Below are 22,587 nucleotides of genomic sequence, written 5' to 3'. Positions count from 1 at the left end.
ATTTGAAACATTCGAATTAATACTAAAACATCTCTAAAGGAATGACTGCACAGATAGCTGAAATTAAGGCTGTATTTTTACATAATGGCACAATTTCAGTAGCAGTGAGATGGCATGTCTAGACTGAAAGTTAAATTGCTCAGACCAATGCTAAACAACGAATACTGGAAGTTCCTACATAATATAATCATCCTGAACATCAAGGAAATTGGTATATAATTCAGCATAGCATATGCTAACGTCTAGGAAATTGTGACCAGGCTTTATTTGCCTGTAAATTTAGAAACAATGCATGGCAAAATGTTGAAGATCCTAAAATCGGTCCGCAGAGACACAAAGCAACAACATACAATGATAAAACAATTTAATGTAGAACAAAGTTCCATGGTGCTTCACGAAAGGGCAACCGGTCAAAAATAGACACCGAGTCAAAGGAAGGGATATTAGGAGGGGGGTGACTAAAAGCTTGGTCAAAGGCAGAACTAAAGATAGCTCCTTAGTTCCAGAGGTAACAGTGCAAGGGTGAGAGAAGCCATTGCAAGAGATGTTCTGGCTACAATTGGATAGCTAAGAGTGGAACCAAGCGTTATGACCAGTCCCCAGGACAGGTTCCCCCAATTTATGATCCTAGGCAAGGTACCCAAAATTGTTATGCTATCAGGTGAGGGGTGAAGCAAACAGGCTCCCCTTCTTTATTCAACTACCTTGGTTGGTCACAACAAGGTTAATTCAAAAAGGATCCCTTCCCTTGTGCATACCTTTTCCCAGTCTAAATGTATTTGTTTTTAAAAGGAGCCAATTTAACCAGGCTTTCTTGAGTTAAAGAAAGAGTGAGTTTATCAGTTACTAAAACATGAGAAAAAAAAATAAAAACACAGATTAGATATGAGAAGTGAGTCCAGAAATAAAAGTTAAAAAGATATACGATCAGTCTTTGGCTGATCCATGAGGAGTAGATGATGAAATGTTGCAAGCCATTAAATTGGATGATTCTGGAACAGCTGACTTTGGGCAATTGGATATTCTTGGTTCTGCAGGTTAGCTGAAAGGAGTTGTCCTGTTTCCTTTTTTGACTGTGGTTTGTGACTTGCTTCCAGCAATCAGGCAGAGAATTTTTTACCGGCAAGTGCAGGGATGCCTGGTTGATGCTCTTCAGCTGTGACCTTCCCAGCACACCCTCGCACACCAGGCCTGGAACACCAAAACCAGCACATACAACTAGGGTTGCAGTTTGCTTTTTAACCCCTTTTCTTGTGTATTGTTGGAAGGGAAAAAAACATGTCTTTTGCCTAGATCTGCTTCCTTTTCAACTTGCATCATGTCTAGAATCTCACAGGAAATGGTTCCTGCTGAGATGGTAATCAGCCTTCATTATCTCCCCAACCACAAGAGATTACGTTCAGTTTTTGCATTACATCTTTTCCTTTGAAGTGTCTCTATCTGAAGTAGGCCTTGATACCTTTTTAGATGTGACATTCCATTCTCTGGACTAGTTGGTCAAGTGTAATCCACATAGGAATTTTCCAGAAAGTGGTTACTTTACAATCTCAGCCAGCTTTTGCTTGTATGTCCTTATTTAAAAAAAAAACATCTTACTTAAAAGTTCAATATGTCCGTAAGTAATTCAGGGCTATGATCCATGGTCATGACACAAGGAAAGGCAGTCCCATAGACTGGCCAACAGAGGAAAGGCACTGAAGGAGGAGAGGGTGATTGAACATGACAAAGGCTACAGAAAGGTCAAGAATGGATACAGTACACTGTCACTGTCAGAAGCTGTCATTTGTGACTGAATCTGGCTTCTTCAATGCTGAGGTATGGATGAAAACCTCATGGAAGATATTCAAACATTGGGGCGGCATGAAAGATGGAAGGCGACAAAGCATTCAAGGGTTTGGGAGGGAAGGGAGGTTTTAGATGGGGAGTGGTTTGCAAGGAGAGAGAAATTGATGGTTTTGAGGAGTGTGTGAATATGATATTTTCGAAAGGGAAAAGAACAGTACCCAAAAGCAGAGAAGCATTTATAATACCTGCTAGAAAGGTAAGGCCAACAGTTGAAAAATTAATGAGAATGGGGGCATGAGAGCCTGTACAAGGCGAGGGCATAAATGGAGATGGGAGAGAAGATTATGCAGTTTCAAGGCTAGGACAAGGGGAATCTTAGCTTAGCCCTGGTTTTCTGGGCATGGGGAAGAGGGGAAGGGGCAGGCAATTTAATCAATGACAAATAAGTCCTTGAGTACCTAATGTTGGAAGTGAGCATGGAAAAGGGATTTAAAAAAAGACAGTTGTGGTTGTGGAGTGAAGAAGCTTGTGGGGGGTGGGGAAGATGGGGTGGTGGGAGCTGGGGAAGGTATATTTAATTTCCAGGATGACCCTGAACTAACGTTTGGTCTAGCAATTTCTGGTGATGGATGGTTAAACCAGATATATGCCAGAAATCTTTCCAATGGAATTTCAGCTCAAGAGTTACTAGGTATCATGCTTTCCTCTAACCTTAGCTGAGAAATTCCAATAATATAGCCTAAACAATATTGTATTTACATAATAAACACATCAGCAAAAATACACACGGATGCTCCTGGAACCTTCTGTGCCTGGTGTATTCTATTTTAAGTATGGATTTATAATATAAAACACCTTTCTAATATAAATACATTTATAATATTCTTCAACATTCTGAATCTGGAATAATTTGCAAGCAAGACAAAATAAAGCTGATGACCTCGAATTAGAAGCTGCTAGTATGTATTAATGCTCAGTAGAATGAGACCTAAACTTGACTGGTAGGCCAAAGGTCATTAATCCCAAGCTAAAGAATTGGAATTAGAAAACAAGATTTGTTGTTAAACACCAAGAACTCATTTCAAATTTCTGTTCAACAAAAAAAAGCCTTAAATGTCAAAATGGCTCATCTTGAGCCACTGTGCGCCTTTAACAGCTATGTTGAATGGTCTGCCATAAAATGTGATGGGATTGGGCATTTAACTTCACTAATTAGCACTACTGAGGATTATTTTTTGCGAATGAGATTTTTTTTGTAAATTAAATTTAAGATGTAGTACAATTACACAGAATGATAGCACATGCAAACCCTTGTGTAGATTTTACTTAGGAGTAATGCAGTCAAGCTGAAATATTATCTCCAACATCCAAGAAAAGCTCATTCAACTGCATTTGATAAATTAAATTAACAAGTGTGGTTTCAAGCTAAAGTAGCAGGTGGGAAAGTGAACTGCTCTCTTCCCATCAGCAGGGAAAATTTCATTATTACTGTACTTATGCAGATAAAGGAGCTACAATTGACAGCAGCTTGTGGTTACTGAGCAATACAGGAGGTTAGACAGTGGGCTTTCATTTCTGGAACCTGGGTTCATATCCAACATAAACTGATAGGATGAAAGTCTCCTTATTCTGTTTAATGGCAGACAGAATCCTACACTGCACTGCCATTAGAATATTAGCAAATTCTGATGGTACATGAAGATATTTTCATGCTAAATTGAAGGAAAAAAAATCTAGTACTCCAATTAGCTTATTGAATTAACTCTTCCAAGCTTGAGTTGTTTCTGAATCAAAAGCTCACACAAGAAAGATACTGGAACATCTAAAGTGCACCAATTTAAATATAACACTTCCTATAGCATATTTATACCAATACACCAAATGAGCCCAGTAAATGAAAATGAGTTTGGGCTGTCCCAATTCAGTTTGTAATAGTCATGTAAAAATCTACCTTTAAGTTAAATGTAATTACTTTCTAAACATTGGCAAAATTATAATGACCAACTTGAGGCAAATTATAAACATTTTTTAAAAAGGTCTCATTGGAATATTTGATCTACTATTCTGCTATGAATGCAAAGCGCTTAAATGACTGGGTAAATGTGCTTTAGGGATTAAAGACAAGTGAGAGTTCAAATGCATTCCCTTATTGCAATCAAATGGGTGTTTTAACGTTCTAATGTCAGTACAGTAATATGAATTGTGCTCAGCATGCTCAAATAAAAAGATGTACAGGTGAAAGACAAGCACAGGTCAACATAGTGTCATGCATGGTTTCAAAATTGACTGGAAGGAAATGTAGTAATTTCATACCCCTGTACTGAACAGGTTAGGTGCAGACACTGACGTAAGACTGCAACCATAGCTGTCCTGATGAAAGAAACAGAGTCCAACTTTAGTCATCAACAACAAAAAATACAGATAGACAATCAAAGTTCAAAAAATATAATTTTAAAAATAAAAATGCAATTGTTCTTAAAATCCTGCAAGAATTAAAAGTCCATTTTACAACAGGATGACTCATTACAAATCAATCTAAAACGACCAAGTGTCCATAAAAAGAATTCATGAAATAGCCATAAATGTGTATAATTAAAACACAGCTTTACTTACATTTTTTGTTTTTATTCGATCTTTAAGCGTGACCCGCTACTGCCCAAATCAGCCCAAAAGACAATTCTGAAGCACAGACTTAAGCAGCCTTCCCGAAAGGCTACCTGACGAGATTATTGTATCATCCACGCAATGATTCTATCATAGAATGGCAACATCACACTAAATATTTCTACTTTCTGCATAATTTATAATCTTTAAAATGTAATAAAGATTATAAAATGTATTAATTCATCCTTATTCATTAAAGCACACAATAGGCATAAGACAAAATGCAATGTTAACTCATCTAAATCAGATTTTCAAAAAGCACTTCAGGTAATTTCATATTATCTACCAATTTGATTGAGGGTGGGGAGAGGGTGAAATTTGCCAATATTGCCATTCAGCACTCTAGGACAAATGGCACCACCAACCCCTTTTTCAGGCGCTTGGGAGACCACTTGCCTTGGCTGACAGTACAAATCAGCACACCCACATTGACCTATGGCTCAAGAGAAGATCAAGTATGTGAAATTGGACCTAATAAACAATCACTGCTTTCAGCATACATTTGGTGTTAAAATCATTGCCTTTTTTTTGAATAAGTGAATTGCTCTGAATCTGTAAACTCCATACCACTGTACTTCACCGTATGGAGACCTAGCTCAAATCACCACTGGGCTACAAATTGATTAAATGATTTGGTCAATACTTTTAAAACAATTCCTTTTGTTAAGTTTTCTTAAATTAATTCTTTATTTCAGTACTACGTTGGAAACAAGGCGGAGAGAATCTTACTTAAGTTAAATATCTCAATGTGCAAGAACACTGCAGAACAGAAAACAATTAGGAACCAATTTGAAATGGTGTCAAACAGTGTTTCGTGCTAAAGTTGTGTATTATTCTAGGCATTGTGCTGATGGCTAGGATTGCAAATTACTTATTTTTGTATATGCATTAAATTGTTTCCAGTGCCTGTTGATGATCCTGCTGTGAAGAAAGCAGCCTATAAAAATAAAACCTGGAGTGCAAGATAAAATCCATAATGGCGGCAATGGGTCACACAGACTGCCAGTTATGTATGGGCCGGGCCACTATGATCATTATGAGCTTTTCTGATAATACTGAAAAAATTAACTCTGATTTGCTACCATAGTCAGTCAGTGCCCCAAGGATTATCAAGCAAGGTGAAGTATGCACATCTCACCACTGACAGCACAACTGTACCCAATTGAACCAGCATGTCTTGAGAATTTTACATTTAATGTCTTTTCTGTACTCTTTTGTTTGTCAAACATTGTTTCTGTTACCAGCACTAATGCCAAGTCTTTTTGTGCAAAGGCAGCTCTGTTCACCTTTGGGCTACTAATACTATCTTTGGGAATTGGGACACAAGGTCTGCAGAATTACACCAATATTTGCAGGGGTCGTTACCCAAATGTTTAAAAAAAACCACTGCTCTAAAATGGTTAAGACAATTGGAGTTAAATGATGGGCAGTGAATTTGTAGATGTCAAAGGGGAGCATGCAAGTACTGAGAGGAGAACACTTATCCCATCTTGCCGCCCAGCATCAGGAATTCCCAAATCAGTTAACATGCCTGGCTTTGCCCAAAGCAAAGCTCTGCTACTCTAATCTAATAACATGCCTTGAAGCTAGAATAATAGTCTGCTGCAGCAGTAATTTCCACTTTCATGGTATGACTACTTCACTGACAATTCTACTGCTTATGTTAGAGGTACCCCCTGGTCAATGTGATGGGCATCTTCAGATCTGACCCAGCGCACTCTGAACAAGTTACCATATGGTCCATTACCAAATTATATCCATCGCTATCTCAAGTTGCTCTACTGTTCTCTGGTTCTTGTTCAATTAATTCCACTGAACATTATCCTCTCTCCCACTCTGTTCTTTCAGGTCATGACTTTTTCTATCGATCATCCAAACCTACCCAGTCCTTTGCTGATTATTCCACTCAAAGGCCACTGTACACATCCTCCAGGTCCCTTCTCAATGCAATGGCTGAATCATGTGGTCTGGATTTCGCCATGCTCCTTGAATGAGTATCAACATCAAATTTCTTTCAATTATTCAATGAAGGCTTATGTTTCTTTAATCAAAACAACTTAATGACCTCCGTAACCTCACTACCTCCTACCTCAAATGGGATTCTCACATCTATAATGCTGAATCTCCCTCTAAGAAACGCTTTTCAAATTCTTCCCTTGCTGCTATCTAAAGCTCAGGTTTGATCACAACATGAATAATACTTTATATTGGAGAGTCTCAAACTCATTACCCACATTCTTGGACACAACAAAGCTTGATGTTGAGCCTCTATTTTCCTCCCCTATCTCTTTTTGTCACTCTTAATTTTTATCAATGATATGGGCTGGGGTTTCAATGCATCTCTCTCTCTCGCCCCTTTCGGGCACCAAATCTACCACCCTACAAGCTTTTCTCACTGTTTTAGATCAGGATTTATTACATGGACAGCTGCTCCAACTAAATTCTTTTGCAGGGCCACAAAGTTTGGAATGCATGGCCCAGCATATCCCCCACTCTACCATTACCATGAAGCCGGGGGCTCAACCTTGGTCAATGAAGAGTGCAGGAGGGTATGCTGGGAGCAACTGAGGCATACCTAAAAATGAGGCGTCAACCTACTAAAGCTACAACACAGGACTATTTGCATGCTAAACAAATTAAACAGCATACGATAGAGCTAAGTGATCCCACAACCAATGGATCAGATTTAAGCTCTGCAGTCCCGTCACATCTAGTTGTGAATGGTGGTGGACAATTAAATAGCTCACTGGAGGAGGTAGCTCCACAAATATCATCATTCTTAATGATGGGGGAGCCCAGCACATCTGTGCAAAAGACAAGGCTGAAGCATTTGCAATTATCTTCAGCCAGAAATGCCATCTCGGCATCGTCCTGAGGTCCCCAGCATTACAGTTGCTAGTGTTTAGCCAATTTGATTCACTCCATGTGATATCAACAAATGGCTGAAGGTACTGCATACTGCAAAGACTATGGGCCCTCACAGTATTCTGGCAATAGTATTAAAGGCTTGTAACCTAGAACTAGCTGCATCCCTAGCCAAGCTGTCCCAGTACAATGACAACACTGGTTTCTATCAGGCAATGTTGAAAATTGCTTAGGTATGTCCTGTACACAAAAAGCAGGACAAATCCAACCTGGCCAATTATCTCATCAGTCTACACTCCATCAGCAAAATGATGGAAGGATTCATCGACTGTACTGTTAAATGGCACTCAATTAGCAATAGCCTACTCACTGAAGCTCTGTTTAGTTTCGCCAGGGCCACTCAACTCCTGACCTCATTACAACCTTGGTCCAGTAAGAGCTGAACTCAGGAGGGGAGATGATAGTAACTGCCCTTGACACCAAAGCAGCCTTTGACAGAGTGTGGCATCAAGCCACCTTAACAAACTGAAGTCCAGGGGAATCAAGGGGAAAATTCTCCACTTATGGAGTAATACCTAGCCCAAAGGAAGATGGCTAAGGTTGTTGGAGGTCAATCATCTCCGCCCAGGACATCGTTGCAGGAATTCCTCAGGGTCATTTCCGACGCACAACTATCTTCAGCTGCTTCATGACTGGCCTCCCCTCCATACAGTCAGAAGTGGGATAAAGATGATTGCACAATGTTCAGCGCTGTTTGCGACTCCTCAGACACTGAAGCATTCTGGGTCTGTATACAGCAAGACCTGGATTACATTCCAGGCTTGAGCTGAAAAGTGACAAGTAGCATTTGTGCCACACAAATGTCAGGCAATGACCATCTAAAGCAAGAGAGAATCTAATCATCTCCCCTTAACACTCAATGGCATTACCATCACTGAATCCTTCTTTATCAACATCCTTCGGGTTACCACCGGAGCAGAAACTGAAGTTGACCAACCATACAAGTACTGTGGCTACAAGAGCAGGTCAGAGGCTGGGAATTCCGCAGAGGGTAACTCACCTCCTGACCTCCCAAAGCCTGTTCATCATCTACAAGCCATAAACCAGGAATGTGATGGAATACTCTTCACTTGCCTGAATAAGTGCAGCTCCAACAATTCTCAGGAAGTTTGACACCAGTCAAGCCAATGCGTCCACTTGGCTGGCATCCATCCACCACCTTCAACATTAATTCTCTCCACCACCAAGCAAATGGCAGCAGTATATACCATGTACAAGAGGCACTGCACCAACTAACTAAATCACCTTCCAAACCAGTGAACTCCATCACCTAGAAGGACAAAGGCAGCAGACACATGGGAGCACCGCCACCTGCAAGTTGCCCTCCAAGCCGCATACCAGCCTGACTTGGAACTATAGCACTTTTCCTTCACTGTCGCTGGATCAAAATCCTGGAATTCCCTCCCTAACAGCATATGGGTGTATCTACGCCACATGGACTGCAGTGGTTCAAGAAGGCAGCTCACCACCACCTCAAGGGCACTACGGATGCGCAATAAATGCTGGCCTTGCCCATCCCATGAACAAATAAATAAAAAACTGTAGCCTCCCTCAATTTTTGCTTCATTCTAGGGTACTCCGGCTATTAAACCGTGGCTTGCCAATTCCTAACATTTCTTCCTGGTTTAGCTGATCATCTCTTATTTTTGTTAAACTTGTTTGAGCTCTGCACATTGCACCTTGTTTTCCAAATTAAAAGTTACCATAACAGATAACACAAGGATAGCGTTATGATGTCATTAGGGAAATGAAGCTTCAAATGTCCTTTATTATTCATTTTTTTTAGTGCTTTTCACGGTTCTGTATCTTCACATGGACTTGTAGGGAAGGTATGAATCGAATGGCCAGCAGACAAACACATTAGATCTTCCTATTATTCACAACATAACCCTGTCAGGCCAAATTGGATTTTGTAATCATAGTATGGTTACAGCACAGAAGGTGGCTTTTCGGTCCATTGAGCCCATGGCCATTCCCTACGAGAACAATTTAGCTAGTCTCATTCCCACAACTTCCCCATAGCCCTGTAAACTTTTTCCCCCCTTCAGGTGCTTATCTAATTCTCTTTTGAAAATCATGATTGAATTTGCCTCCAACACCTTTACAGGCAGTGCATTCCAGGTCACAACCATTCGCTATGTAAATTTTTTTTCACTTCTTCTTTGGCTTTTTCACCAATCACTATACATCTATGTCCTTTGATTCTCAATCTTTGTCAATGGGAACAGGTTATCTCTATCCACTCTGTCTAGATTCCTTATGATTTTGAACACTTCTATCAAATTTCGCCTCAACCTTTTCTTCTCCAAGAAGTTTAAAAAATTATGCTTCTAAGAACCTCAGTACAAGATTAATTATACATTTTAATTGGATATTTCAGGCATTAAATTCAGACAAAAGGTACTCAAAATGAACCATTTTTTCCCTCCTGTTTTTGACTTCAATACAATGCCCCCACTTTTTGAATGTTAACACAACTGAAAGATATATAAATACATGGGAAACATTACTTGTCTGCTTCTCATGAATTTAATTACATTTGACAAGGCAATCAAGAGGAATACATTCAACATCAAGGTGTCAGTTTATATTACTCCGCCATTTAACTTAGTAAAGATCAGTGTAAATAAATCTCACTGTAGAATGGTCATATTAAATTGACTGCTGGAGTGCACTACACTAAGAGTGAGACAGAAGTTAAACTCAACTTGCACAAAGGAGTCAAAAGAATGCACGAGATAATAGCTGGCAATTGTGGAATTTTCCATCTTGCTATTATCACAAGGAAAGCAATCAGTGTATGATTTTTTCACACTCTGAAGGCTCTAATTTTTAATTTACTGCTGCAATGAAGTCAAAGAAAAAAAATGATCTAATTGTACAACAACAAGGCTCCTTCAAAAGCACGACCCTACCATCTAGAAAAAGGCCAGCAGATACATGGGAACACCACTACCTGCAGGTTTCCCACCAAACCCCACACCACTCTGATTTGGAACATATTGCTGTTCCTTCACTGTCGTTGGGCCAAAATCCTGGAACTCCTTGTCTAACAGCACTGTGGGTGTACTTACACCACATGGACTGCAGCGGTTCAAATGGTGGCTCACTACCACCATCTCAAGAGCAATTAGGGATGGGAAACAAATGGTAACCTAGCCAGCGACATTTTTAAAAATCCAATTGGAATTTTCAAACAAGTGAGTTCCAACTAAACACATTTTTTAAGTATTTGTAAAATGCTTATTTTTGTACTGCAAGTTGAGTCAGAGGATTGATTTGTAGAGACCTGCTGCAGGTCACTGAGAAGATCTGATACAAGCTGGCATTCCAGATGTGTAGTAATGTGCCTAGAGTATAACTGCAACAATGGTTAGTGGCTTCACATGCAGATAATAGTTCAATGGAATAATGCACATAATGCTTATATAAGATAACTAAAAAAAAATACCTAGATTGCAGGAGAGAGAAGGATTGCCATCAGATTTAAAATTGTTTCCTTGTTAAGTGGTCGGAAGTGCCACAGCAATTTGCAAAAGCCGTATTTAGCTACTAGCCCTTACAGTTTTAGACATTAAACCTTGTGCTTTCATACACGTGAATTCTTTCAGGTTTTCATGCACTGGTCAAAATAAACCATAAATATGTGAAGGAATTTTGGCGTATGTACAGCTTAGGTATGCCCCGCTGTACTTTAGTGCAATTAAGTGTTTTCAAATGTCAATCTTACATTCAAGGCTACTGTAGAGTTTTCAGCTTTTTTGAAGTTGGTGATCAGCTGGTGCTTGTTTAAGATTGCATGTATGATGCAGCCATGAAAAGTAGGTAGTGGCAGCTATTGGTGAGACATGCAAAAGGAAAACTGACAACAATATGTCCATTGAGAAAGTTGATTCTCTGACTAAACTATACAGGGAAAATGTTTTATAGACTGATAAGTTTAGGCTCTGACAGTATCTGGAGATTTGCAACCAAACATTAAAGGTGAAGATTTGCTCAATATGGTGCCTGTGCTTGTAGTGTTTGGCAACTGGAGGAAGGTGTAAGCAATCAGAACAACAAAATATCACATCCAAACCTCTCGTAACAGCTTTTATTGTAAATTACAGACACACAATATGTAAAGCCAATCTTAACAATTCAGCCTAGGCATTTGTTTTAAACTATTCTAACCTTAAACCTGCCCTAAAATGAATAAAAAAGTTTCTAAAGAGTTGGTAAATAAATTTCCATTTGCTAAGGTTCGCAGACACGCTCCATATCTTTCAATTGAGACCTAAAGCAAAGGCTCCAGTTTACACAAAGTATGAGATCTTCAGCCACATCCAATTTTCAAAGCAAATTACCTGCTCAATATTTTAGACTTATATGTATCCAAACCTATGATGAACTTGGCTCACGACTAGTCATACCGACAGTGCTATAATCTACATCTGTAATAAATTACATTGTGGTTTCTTCCATAGTTCCTTCATTAGCTTCAATAAAAAGGACAAGGTTTTCTTTTTGAGAGATACTGTACTTTGACTGGAGGTTTATCTGGCTAGTTTGGTTTCTGGTTAATGGTAACACTCAGGATGTTGACAGTGGAGGATTCAGTGTGCATTGAATGTCAAAGGGTGACGGTTAGATTCTCCCGCTGGAGGTAGTCATTGCCTGACACTTGTGTGGCGCAGATGTTACTTGCCACTTGTCAGCAGGTCTTGCTGAAGCAGTCCATGTCCAAATGCAGCAAAACCTGGACAATATCCAGCCTTGGGTTGACAAGTGGCAAGTAACATTTGCACCGCACAAGTACCACACAATGACCATGTCCAACAAGACAGAATACAACCTTCAACCTTTGACATTCAATGGCATTACCATCACAGAATCCCCCACGATCAATATCCCAGGCGTTACCATTGACCAGAACCTGAACTGGACTAGCCATATAAATACTGTGGCTAAAAGAGCAGGTTAGAGGCTAGGAATCCTGCAGTGACTAACTTACCTTCTAACTCCCCAAAGCCTGTCCACTATCCACAAGACACAAGTCAGGGGTGTGATGGAATACTCTCCAGCTGTCTGGATGAGTGCAGCTTCAACACTACTCAAGCTTGACACCATCCAGGACAAAGCAGCCCGCTTGATTGGCACCCCTTCCACAAACATCATTCCCTTCACCATTGATGAACAGTGGCAGCAATGTGCATCATCTACAATATGCACTGCACAAATTCACCAAGGCTCCTTAGGCAGCACCTTCCAAAACAATGACCACCACCATCTAGAAAGGCAAGGGCAGCAGACACACGGGAACGCCGCCACCTAGAAGCTCCCCTCCAAGCCACACAACATCCCGACTTGGAAGTATATTGCCATTCCTTTACTGTTGCTGGGTCAAAATCCTGGAACTCCCTTCCTAAGAGCACAGTGGGTGTACCTACACTGGATTGCAGCGGTTCAAGGCAACAGCACACCACCACAATCTCAAGGGCAATTAGGGATAGGCAATAAATGCTAGCCTAGCCAGCAATGCCCACATTCCATAAATGAATTTAAAAAAATTAGTGCCACAAGAAAATACAAAAATTAATGTTTAATTATTGGAATGGTTTTCCCATCAGAATTTAAAAAAAACTTTAACTCTCAAGATTTCAGTGAAATGAGAAAAATGTATAACAGATGTAATTGAATCACATGCTTGTGTTGACGAAATTAAATATTTCAGCCCAAAGGCATAACTTTGTTTTCTGAAGCACCCCAATTGTAATGATATCTACAGAAGGCAGCAGTTTCATTTAAAATCAAAGTCAAAATAATAATGTAATAATAATACAAAGCAAGAACTTGGTCTCCTTGCCTGTCATAAAAGTAGCATGAAATACCACACGAGAGAACTGACTGAACAGTAACAAAGCATGGTTATTAAAGGTCACTGTGTTTTGCACGTAAACAACCCATCAAGAGTCATGCATTCCACATAACTCTTCCTCCTCAAGCACTGAGTGGACCTAGCCACATTTAGGAGTGTTTACAGCCAGAAATGAAAATTAAATGAGTTTAGTTTTACCCTGCTGATGTTGTGTTTGTCTTCACCTTTCTTTCAAGGTATCTTACACTCCAGGAGAATCTTCTCAGTGGGGGTCACAAAATTGTTTCAAGTAAACTGTCCTGAACACCTGATGGGGAACCATAGATTTCAACCCAGGTCTAGGTTCAAAAGTAGACGATTAGGTTGATGGGAGAAGAACATGATGTCTTAGGGGTATTAAGTTACTACATTTAAGGTGCTATATAAAAATGTAACTGAGCCAAAGGAGGAGATATTAGGACAGACGACCAAAAGATTGTTGAAGAGGTAGGTTTTAAGTAGCTTAAAGGGGTAGAGAGAGGTAGAGGTGCGGAATTCCAGATCTAAGAGCTTTAATGGTTGAAGGCATTGGGGAATGTATAATGGGCCATAACTTGAGGAACACAGAGTTGGAATGCTGAAGGAAGTTACAGAGATAGGGTGGGGCAAGGACGTGGCAGGATCTGAACATAAAGATGGAGTATTTTAAAGTGGAGGCATTGGTGGTCCAGGAGCCGTGTAGGCCAACTAATTCATTGGTGATGGGTGAACATGACTTTGTGAGAGTTAGAATACTGGCAGAATTTTGGGCAAGCTTAAGTTTATGCAGGCTGGAAGATGGGAGGCTGCACAGGACAGTGCTGCAATAGTTTACATGAATGTAGCTTTTAGCAGCAGAAGGGCTGAGGTATGGTCAGCGACAGGCAATGTTACAGAGGGAGGAGCAGACAGTCTAGGTGACAGGAGAATATGGACTTTGAAACTCAACTCATGTGGAATAGGACAGCAAGGTTGACCACAGTCCAGTTTAGCCTGAAATATTGGCTTGGGTGGAAGATGTAGTCACTCCTGAGGGCATAAAGTGAGCCTTAGGAAAATCACAGTTTAGAAAGGGGTCTCTTGCACATGGTATGTTCATGGCTGATGAATGAACACTTGAGAAATTGTGCTACTCATACAGAGGAATGCCAAGCCTAAGGATCAACTGGCTATACTTCACGACAATAATGGGGAGACAGTACAGGAATAGTCTGTGGATAAAATTGGCCCCAAAGTCATTGTATAGACAGGGGTAAAAGCAAGGGCACATCATACAGCATATGGGAAACAAGTATAGAAAGTGTATCTGTGATGTTGTACTTCAGCAGTGGTCAGAGTCTTCAGGGGAGAAATGATTTTTGAAAAATATTGTACAGTCTATGTCCAAATGCAATAAGACCTGAACAATATCCAGGCTTGGGCTGACAAATGGCAAGTATCATGCGTGCTATGCAATGACCATCTTCAACAAGAGAGAATCTAGCCGTCGCTCCTTGACATTTAACGGCATTACCATCGCTGAATCCCCTACTATCAACATCCTGGGGGTTACCATTGACCAGAAACTGAACTGGACTAACCATGTAAATACTGTGGCTACAAGAGCAGGTCAGAGGCTAGGAATCCTGCGGCGAGTAACTCACCTCCTGAATCTCCAAAGTCTGTCCACCATCTACAAGGCACAAATCAGAAGTGTGATAGAATATTCTCCACTTGCCAGGATGAGTGCAGCTCTAACAACACTCAAGAAGCTTGATGCCACCCCGGACAAATCAGCCCATTGACTGGCACCCCATCCACAAACATTCACCCCCTCCACTACCGACGCATAAAGGTAGCAGTGTGCACCACCTATAAGATGTACTATAGGAACTCCAAGGCTCCTTAGGCAGCACCTTCCAAAGCCACGACTGCTACCACCTAGAAGGATAAGGGCAGCAGATACATGCGAACACCTGAAATTTCCTCTCCAAGTAACTCACCATCCTGACTTGGAAATATAGCACCATTCCTTCGCTGTTGCTGGGTCAAAATCCTGGAACTCCCTCCCTAACAGTACTGTGGGTGCATCTATACCACATGGACTGCAGCAGTTCAGGAAGGTAGCTCACAACCACCTTCTCAAGGACAATTAGGAATGGGCCTAACCAGTGATGCCCACATCCCATGAATGAATTTAAAAAAAACTCACTTAAATGGTGATCAATCAAATAAGTTGAAAGGAAGAATACTGTATATTTCAGAGAATTGCAGGAAGGAAAAGTCAAAGATTTATAGTAACAGATCCACAAAAGTTTGATTCTGTTTATTCTTTGGTCTGTGGAGATAATTTACTCAAAAGCAGACAGTGTTAGACAATGTAAATTTGTTTCAATAGTTACATTTCAGGTCTGAAACACATCATGGAAGAATGAGACAAACAAGACAGCTGTGCAGACTACACAGGAAGTGGAGCGTTTAGCAACGCAAGTACAGTCAGCACGGAAAGAAGCCATTCAGCCCTTCATGTCTGATCTGGCTTTCTGCAAGAGAACTCAGCTAGTCCCACTCCTGAGCCCTTTCCTTGTAGACCTGCCAACTTCTCTTCAGATAATTATCCGATTCCCTTTTGAAAATCATTGTTGAATCTGGAGATCAAGAAATTCCGAGATTGTCGTAAAAATCAATTTGATTCACTATTGACTTTTAGGGAACAAAATCTGTTGACCTTAGATGGTCTGGATTATATGCAGCTTGACACCCATGGAAATGTGGGTAACTCTCACCTGCCCTCAAATAGCCTAGCAAGCCACTCAGTTGTATCATAGTCCTTGTGGCGATGAAGTCTTGTCTTCACACTGAGGACAACCTCCATTTGTGTTATGTGGCACTATCATCGTGCCAAACGGGTTAGATTCAGAACAGATCTAACAGCTCAAAACTGGGCACCCATGAGACATTGGGGGCCATCGGCATAATTGCATTCTGGCACAATCTGTAATCTTATGGCCTGGTATATCTCTCACATTGCCAAAGTCACGCCAGGGGATCAACCCTGCTCACTAAGAACGTAGGAGAACATGGCAGAAGTAGCAGACATAATTAAAACTGAGGTGCCAAACTGGTGAAGTTACAATGCAGGACTACATACATGTTCAACAGTGGAAGCATCATGCCCTAGACAAACTATGTAATTCCACAACCAATAATCTGGTCAAAAACTCTGATGTCTTGCCACATACAGTTGCAAATAGTTGAGGGAGTTCCATGAACCTCCCCGTGGAGTCAACTTGTGAGTCCAAAAGGCAAAGCTGAAACATTTGCACCATCTTCAGCCTGAAGTGTCAATTGGATGATCCATCTCAGCCTCCTCCTGAGGTCCACAACATCACAGGTGCCAGTGTTCAGCCAATTCGATTCACTCCAACTGATAAAGAAATAGCTAAATGCTCTGGGTACAACAAAGGTGGCAATATCCCATCTTCAGCTGAAGACTTAAGCTCCAGAACAAGCCACGCCTCCAGACAAGCTGTTCTAGTACATTTACAACACTGTCATTACCAGACAATGTGTAAAATTGCCCAGCTATGTCCTGTCCATAATAGAGGGCAAGTCCAATCCAGCCAACTACTGCCCCATCAGTCTACTCTCAATTAAAGTGATGGAAGGCATTGTTGACACATTATCAAGGGACACTTGGTACCCAATAACCTGTTCACTGATGATCAGTTTGGGTTCTGCCAAACTTGATTACACAACACATTACAACCTTGATTCAAAAGATGAATAAAGAGCTTAATTCCAGGGGTGAGAGTGAGTTATTGCCCTTAAATCAAGGCAACATTTGATCAAGTGTCACATAAAGAAGCCCTAGCAAAATGAAGTCAATCAGGGGAAAAACTCCCCATTGGCTGGATCATATCTAGCACAAAGGAAAAAGGACGTTGTGGTGGGCTCACCTCAGTCCTTGGGACTGTGTCCAAAGCCCCACCGTTTTCAGTTGCTTCAGTAATGATCGCTCTTTCATCATAAGGGCAGGAGTGGTGAAGCATGCTAATGATTGCAGTGTTCAGTTGCATTCAGAAAATGAAACAGTCTAAGCACATAAGCAGAAAAATCTGGACATTCAGGCTTGGGCTGGCAAGTGCCGAGCAACATTCCCACCATCTAACAAACTCTCCATGACATTCAATAGTATTATTGCTGAATCCCTTACCAACATCCTAGGGGTCAACATTGATCAGAAACTTAACTGGATTAACCACACATATACTGTGGCTACAGGAGCAGGTCAGAGGCTGGGTATTCCACAGGTAGTGACTCAGCTCCCAACTTCCCAAAGCCTTTCCACCATCTACAAGGTACAACTCATGTGTGAGGGAATACCCTTCACTTGCCTAGATGAGTGCAGCTTCAGCACTCAAGAAGCTTGACACCATCCAGGGCAAAATAGCGCACTTGAATGGCATCCCATCCACCAACTTAAACACTCACTCCCTCTAAGGCTAGTGGTAGCAATGTGCCATCTATAAGATGCACTGCAGCAACTCACCAAGGTTCCTTCAACAGGACCTTCTAAACCCATGGTCTCTACCACCTAGAAGAACAAGGGCAGCAGATGCAGTTTTCCTCTAAGACTCACATCAACCTGACTTGGAAATATTTCATGGTTTCTTCATTATCGCTGGGTCAAAATCCAAAACTCTAGTACTACCTATATCATATGAATTGCAGGGGTTCAGGATGATGGCTCACCATTATCTTCTCAGGGGTAATAAATGCTGGCCTTGCAGCAACACCTACATCCCATGAACAAATAAAAAAATTGGGCACCAGCTACCTAGAATTCTGGCTGGAATGTGTAACTTGATCCAGTGTCAGAGAAGAGGCAGGTAGTAAAACACTCAAGCCCTGCTTTACAATACAGAGCTAGCTACCAACATATATTTAAGGTGCAGGCATACCCAAGTTCAGACAACACACACCGTGAACAGTACCACTCGAGTTTAGACATTACACACTGCCAGTGCTTTCCCTCGTTCAGAGAATATACAGCACTAACAATTCCCAAAGTTCAGGTAAGGTATAACATATGGTGGTAACACTAACAAACAAGCTGTCACCATTCCACCCTAGGAAACAATTCTGGATTGCCTACTCATCCTTTATCTGAGGCACAATTCTCTGGGTGCCGAGGGGCCTTTGCCTTCCAATCCCAAATTCTGCCAAATTATAAATTCCCAATTTTCTCATTCTTTCTTGCTCACTCCGTCAAGGCCACTGATTTGGATGCATCTTACGCAAAACAAGCACAAACACTAGAATAGCTGCTTTTGATAAGCTGTGCGCTTATAACTCAATGCTACAATTTATAGGTAAACTACTTTAGTTGTATAATTGAAGTAATACAGTCGCCAATCTCATAAATGATATCAATGGGTTTTAGGTTCATAGAAGCTGCATGAAGTCATGTGCACCATGTGGTCTTGTGTTGCAATAACTGATTGACTGCTTCAATTGTATAATTACGCAGTGCTGTCAAGCTCAGCTGTGATTAGAGGTAGTATCACTGACGACTAATGCAGTATCCTTTGTTTTGTGCCTTATGTCCAGTGAGCGCTTCCATGTGCTAGCCATCCATCACCTCCTCCACCCTTGCAACCTTCGTACACAGACAAAGCGTACGGGTAGCACATGAGAACGATTTCTGTGCATAAAAAAAAAGGAGCTAGCAGATCATACAAATCAAGGGCACAGGGAAGCACATGCAGAAAAGCTCGATATGCAGCAGACGAAAGAACATATTTTGGACCTTTCCAAACATGGTGCAGCTTTATGTTGCAGCAGACAGCATAGCACAATTAAAAAGTCATCCATTTTTACATACAGCAATACATTTTATATGATAGAAAATTAGATTTTGATCAAATATAACTGATGAACTAGATTCCATAATGAAATTATCCTCACCTGAACGCGATACTTGCTACTGTTTCCCTCTCTTGTACAATTGTGACTTCTACGTGACTAAGTGTGTAACTAAATTCTACACAGAAAAGAATAAAATGCTCCAACAAGACATAAGTAACATATTTGCCAAACTCAAAGAAGTGAACAAGGCCCATAAGTCACTAATGGGTGGGTTAAACTCTACTGCATACAGTAAACCCAAATTCACTGACTGTCCTCTATTAATCTATCACTGTACCAGCCACACACAGACTTTACATGCGGGTTTTGGAAAGTTGGACAGATTAAACATCATCAAAGCCAGAATCTTGCCATTCCCTGTTGACAGCACATTCCAAACTCATGACCTTTACCACCTAGAAGGCCAATGGCAACAGTCTCATGGGAACACCACCATCTGCAAGTTCCCCTCCAAACCCCACACTGTCGTGATTTGGAACACACCTGCATTCCTTCACTGTTACTGGATGAAAAACCTAGAATTCACTTACTAACAGCACTGTGTTGTACCTATATCACATGCGTTGCAGTAGTTCGAGAAGGTGGTTCACCACCACGGACTCAAGGGTAATTAGGAATGAGCAAAGTTTTGGCTTTGCCAGTGACACTCACTTCCTAAGAAATGAAAAAAAAAGAAATGCTACCTCTCTAATCCTGTTTAGTAAAATTAATTAATATTCTTCAGAAGTCAGAAGAAGGAAATGCTATTTCGGCTCCAATTAGGCTAAAGACAGCGTGTAGTTTTCCACTCAGTCGCACTTCCATTTTTCAGGGCAATTTCCCCCAAAATCAAAAAAATCAAAAGATATGAAATTTTAGGTGCAAATTGCATTCAATAGAAATTGAGTCTCCATAATTTTTTGCACTAATTTAAAACATTGCGCTAGAAGCCGGTCCACCCACGAAACTGGCCATGCATCCAGAATGGATCAACTTTACCAAGTTTACTGCCATTAAATATGAAGGATATTTTTTGAAATTAGGCTTTAAAATGCACTGATTCATAGCAAATTGAGTTTGTGGATAAACAAAGAAGTTTGAGCAGAAACAAAAAAAAACTTCCCAAAGTGGATGGACTTTGTGCCCAGATTGTTAACTGCATCCAAAGTGGAAACTCCTCCCCAACTTCTTTGCCAATGGCCATCAAATAAAACAGAAACATGGAGATAACACTAAAACCTTTCCACCTACAGAACTATGAGGATAAGTGATCTGGAAACAACTCAAGTACACCTCACAGCATTGGAATTAAAGCACTCAGTGCAAGATGAAGAATCATTGCTGTGAAAGATCAGCTGCTACCATCTTACACCACTTTGACTTCAGATAAATCAACCCTTGTAGCCATGTAAAAGAATTCCACTATACGAGTGCAACACATTATGGAAAAAGCCTTACAGCACATTTGGAATTCAATTTCTATTGTTTCCTTACCAATGGGTCTTTTAGCTACATGGCAAATTGTGCAGTTTGTCTCCATTTACCCATTAACAATTCTGCTCCTTATTCCAATGATTTTGTTTTTAACTTTACAATTTTAACTTTTCATGCTTCATGTTTCTATCTATACAAATTTCTGTTAATATTCATACTTTTTAAAACGTTTGATGTTATTCATATAAAATATTTATCATTTACGTTTGTCATTGCTACAGCAGATCACATGTTTTGTAATGAAAGCACGTGTAACCAACAGATTAACAGATTAACTTCAAATTACTGAAAGCTATTTACCACAGGCCAGGCAGCGAACAGAACATCTTTAATCTAAGCAGGTATACTCTGCAAGACACATTGGTACACTTAGAATTTTCTTTTAAATGTATACCTGTTGTATTGTTTTGGAATCCTTCTGTGAATTTTCCCTTGGTGGAATTTTCCCAAATAACTTCCAGCCGGGAGCACTAAAAGCAGAAGGAATGGGTTCCTTTGTCTTCTTGGTAAAAAAGCTTCTAAGAAACAAGAGTAAGGAAACACCGATCAGTGATTTCACTCACTTCAGAAAAGTATTAGCGAACATTTCAGATTTGTTCTACATTAACAAACGTAGAAGGCAATATCAAATTGTTTCAACACAGTTCCACGTATCTTTTGTACCCTGTAAGAATTTCTTTAAATAATGGATGTATATTAGTTTATGTCTTTGGCCCCACCAATGACGTACATATCAAGAATACAAAGAAATGTCATATTACTTGATGACTATACTGTTAAGGAAATCTAAACATATCAAACCACTCATATAGCACTAGGTTTTGACAACTGTTGTAGAGGTCACATAACAAGGAAAAGCAAACCAGCAGAACAATTCAAGTTAGTGATGACAAAGTTTCACTTGGATACAGAACAGATTTTGTTCAAATAAGACTGATTCAAAGGGCAGCATCTGAATCTTGCATCACTCTGGACAGCCAGTATCAATGAAGTATAAAGGCAAATTTATTTGCACATCAGTTTAAGAGAATGTTATGTTTCTGATCAGGATCTGGGCTCTCAGTTGAATAATTAAAAGATTAGGAGGAACTCTACAGGAAAGGGCAAATATTATCTTAGCGACTGTAGACCCTTCATGGGTGAAGCCCTACAGAGTTCATGAAGTGTTGCAATATTTCATCATAGTTACAGTAATACACGGGACAGTGGTCAAATACATATAAAGTATAAAATCATTGGATTCAGTAACAATGTTCATACAGTGCTGTAATTGTGTTCAATTGCAATGACACTGTCTTCATTTGAGCATCAAGACATGCAAACACGCTTAAACAAGGTGAAGTCTACGTGCTACACTTTTAATGGTAATATTTATCACTTAAAAGTTGTAAGTTTTTGTTTTATGCACATGCATCAACAAGTCATTTGGTTACATATATTCAATCAAGCAACCAATCTACCAGGTAGTCAGATCCACTGCAGCTTTCAAACACAGGATGTTTCTCTTAAACTATGAATATTGTGAATTACTACAGAACTGGAATGAAAAGAAAACCAAAGGAGCATACTGAGTAGTTAGTGTCGATACTTCCTAGAAATATAAAACAGTATAATACAAAAATTCTACCACAGCCCTCAAAGAGGTACAGCTGAATGAGATCACAATCTCATTGTAGAGCTTTCTGCTATAACACAGAACAAGCCATTGAGGCATTTTAAATTTCATTTACTCTATATCCATTTCAAGATTCTTGAACATAAAGGGAACTACTCGAACAGCTTGCACAGCACAAGATGGATATTTATAAGGCAGACAGAAAAGTTTCACTTTGCCATAGCTGAATTCAGCCAATGAAGTTTCCAAAGTGACAATTTAAAAAAATGAATGAACTTGCATTTATATGCCTTTCATATCCCCAGGATAGCCCAAGAATTTCATTCAATGAATTATCTTG

At 40.2% G+C, this 22,587-nt stretch overlaps 1 protein-coding gene across 4 annotated transcripts in view; it reads right to left on the bottom strand.

The window, feature by feature from the left end:
* Positions 1 to 22,587, bottom strand: part of tbc1d12b (TBC1 domain family, member 12b) — a 130,462-nt gene that overhangs the window by 35,288 nt on the left and 72,587 nt on the right. For 3 of the 4 annotated variants that reach the window (XM_041210268.1, XM_041210269.1, XM_041210270.1), the window contains one exon: positions 21,027 to 21,150. In XM_041210268.1, the coding sequence (XP_041066202.1) occupies positions 21,027 to 21,150 (124 nt within the window). Of the gene's footprint in view, positions 1 to 4,098; positions 4,156 to 21,026; positions 21,151 to 22,587 lie in introns of all 4 variants that reach the window. The other variant, XM_041210267.1, reaches the window with a different exon arrangement.

Source organism: Carcharodon carcharias, chromosome 17, assembly GCF_017639515.1.
Source record: "Carcharodon carcharias isolate sCarCar2 chromosome 17, sCarCar2.pri, whole genome shotgun sequence".
Taxonomy (NCBI): domain Eukaryota; kingdom Metazoa; phylum Chordata; class Chondrichthyes; order Lamniformes; family Lamnidae; genus Carcharodon; species Carcharodon carcharias.
Note: the sequence above shows the minus strand (reverse complement) of the source record. Positions and strands in the feature narration are given on the sequence as shown.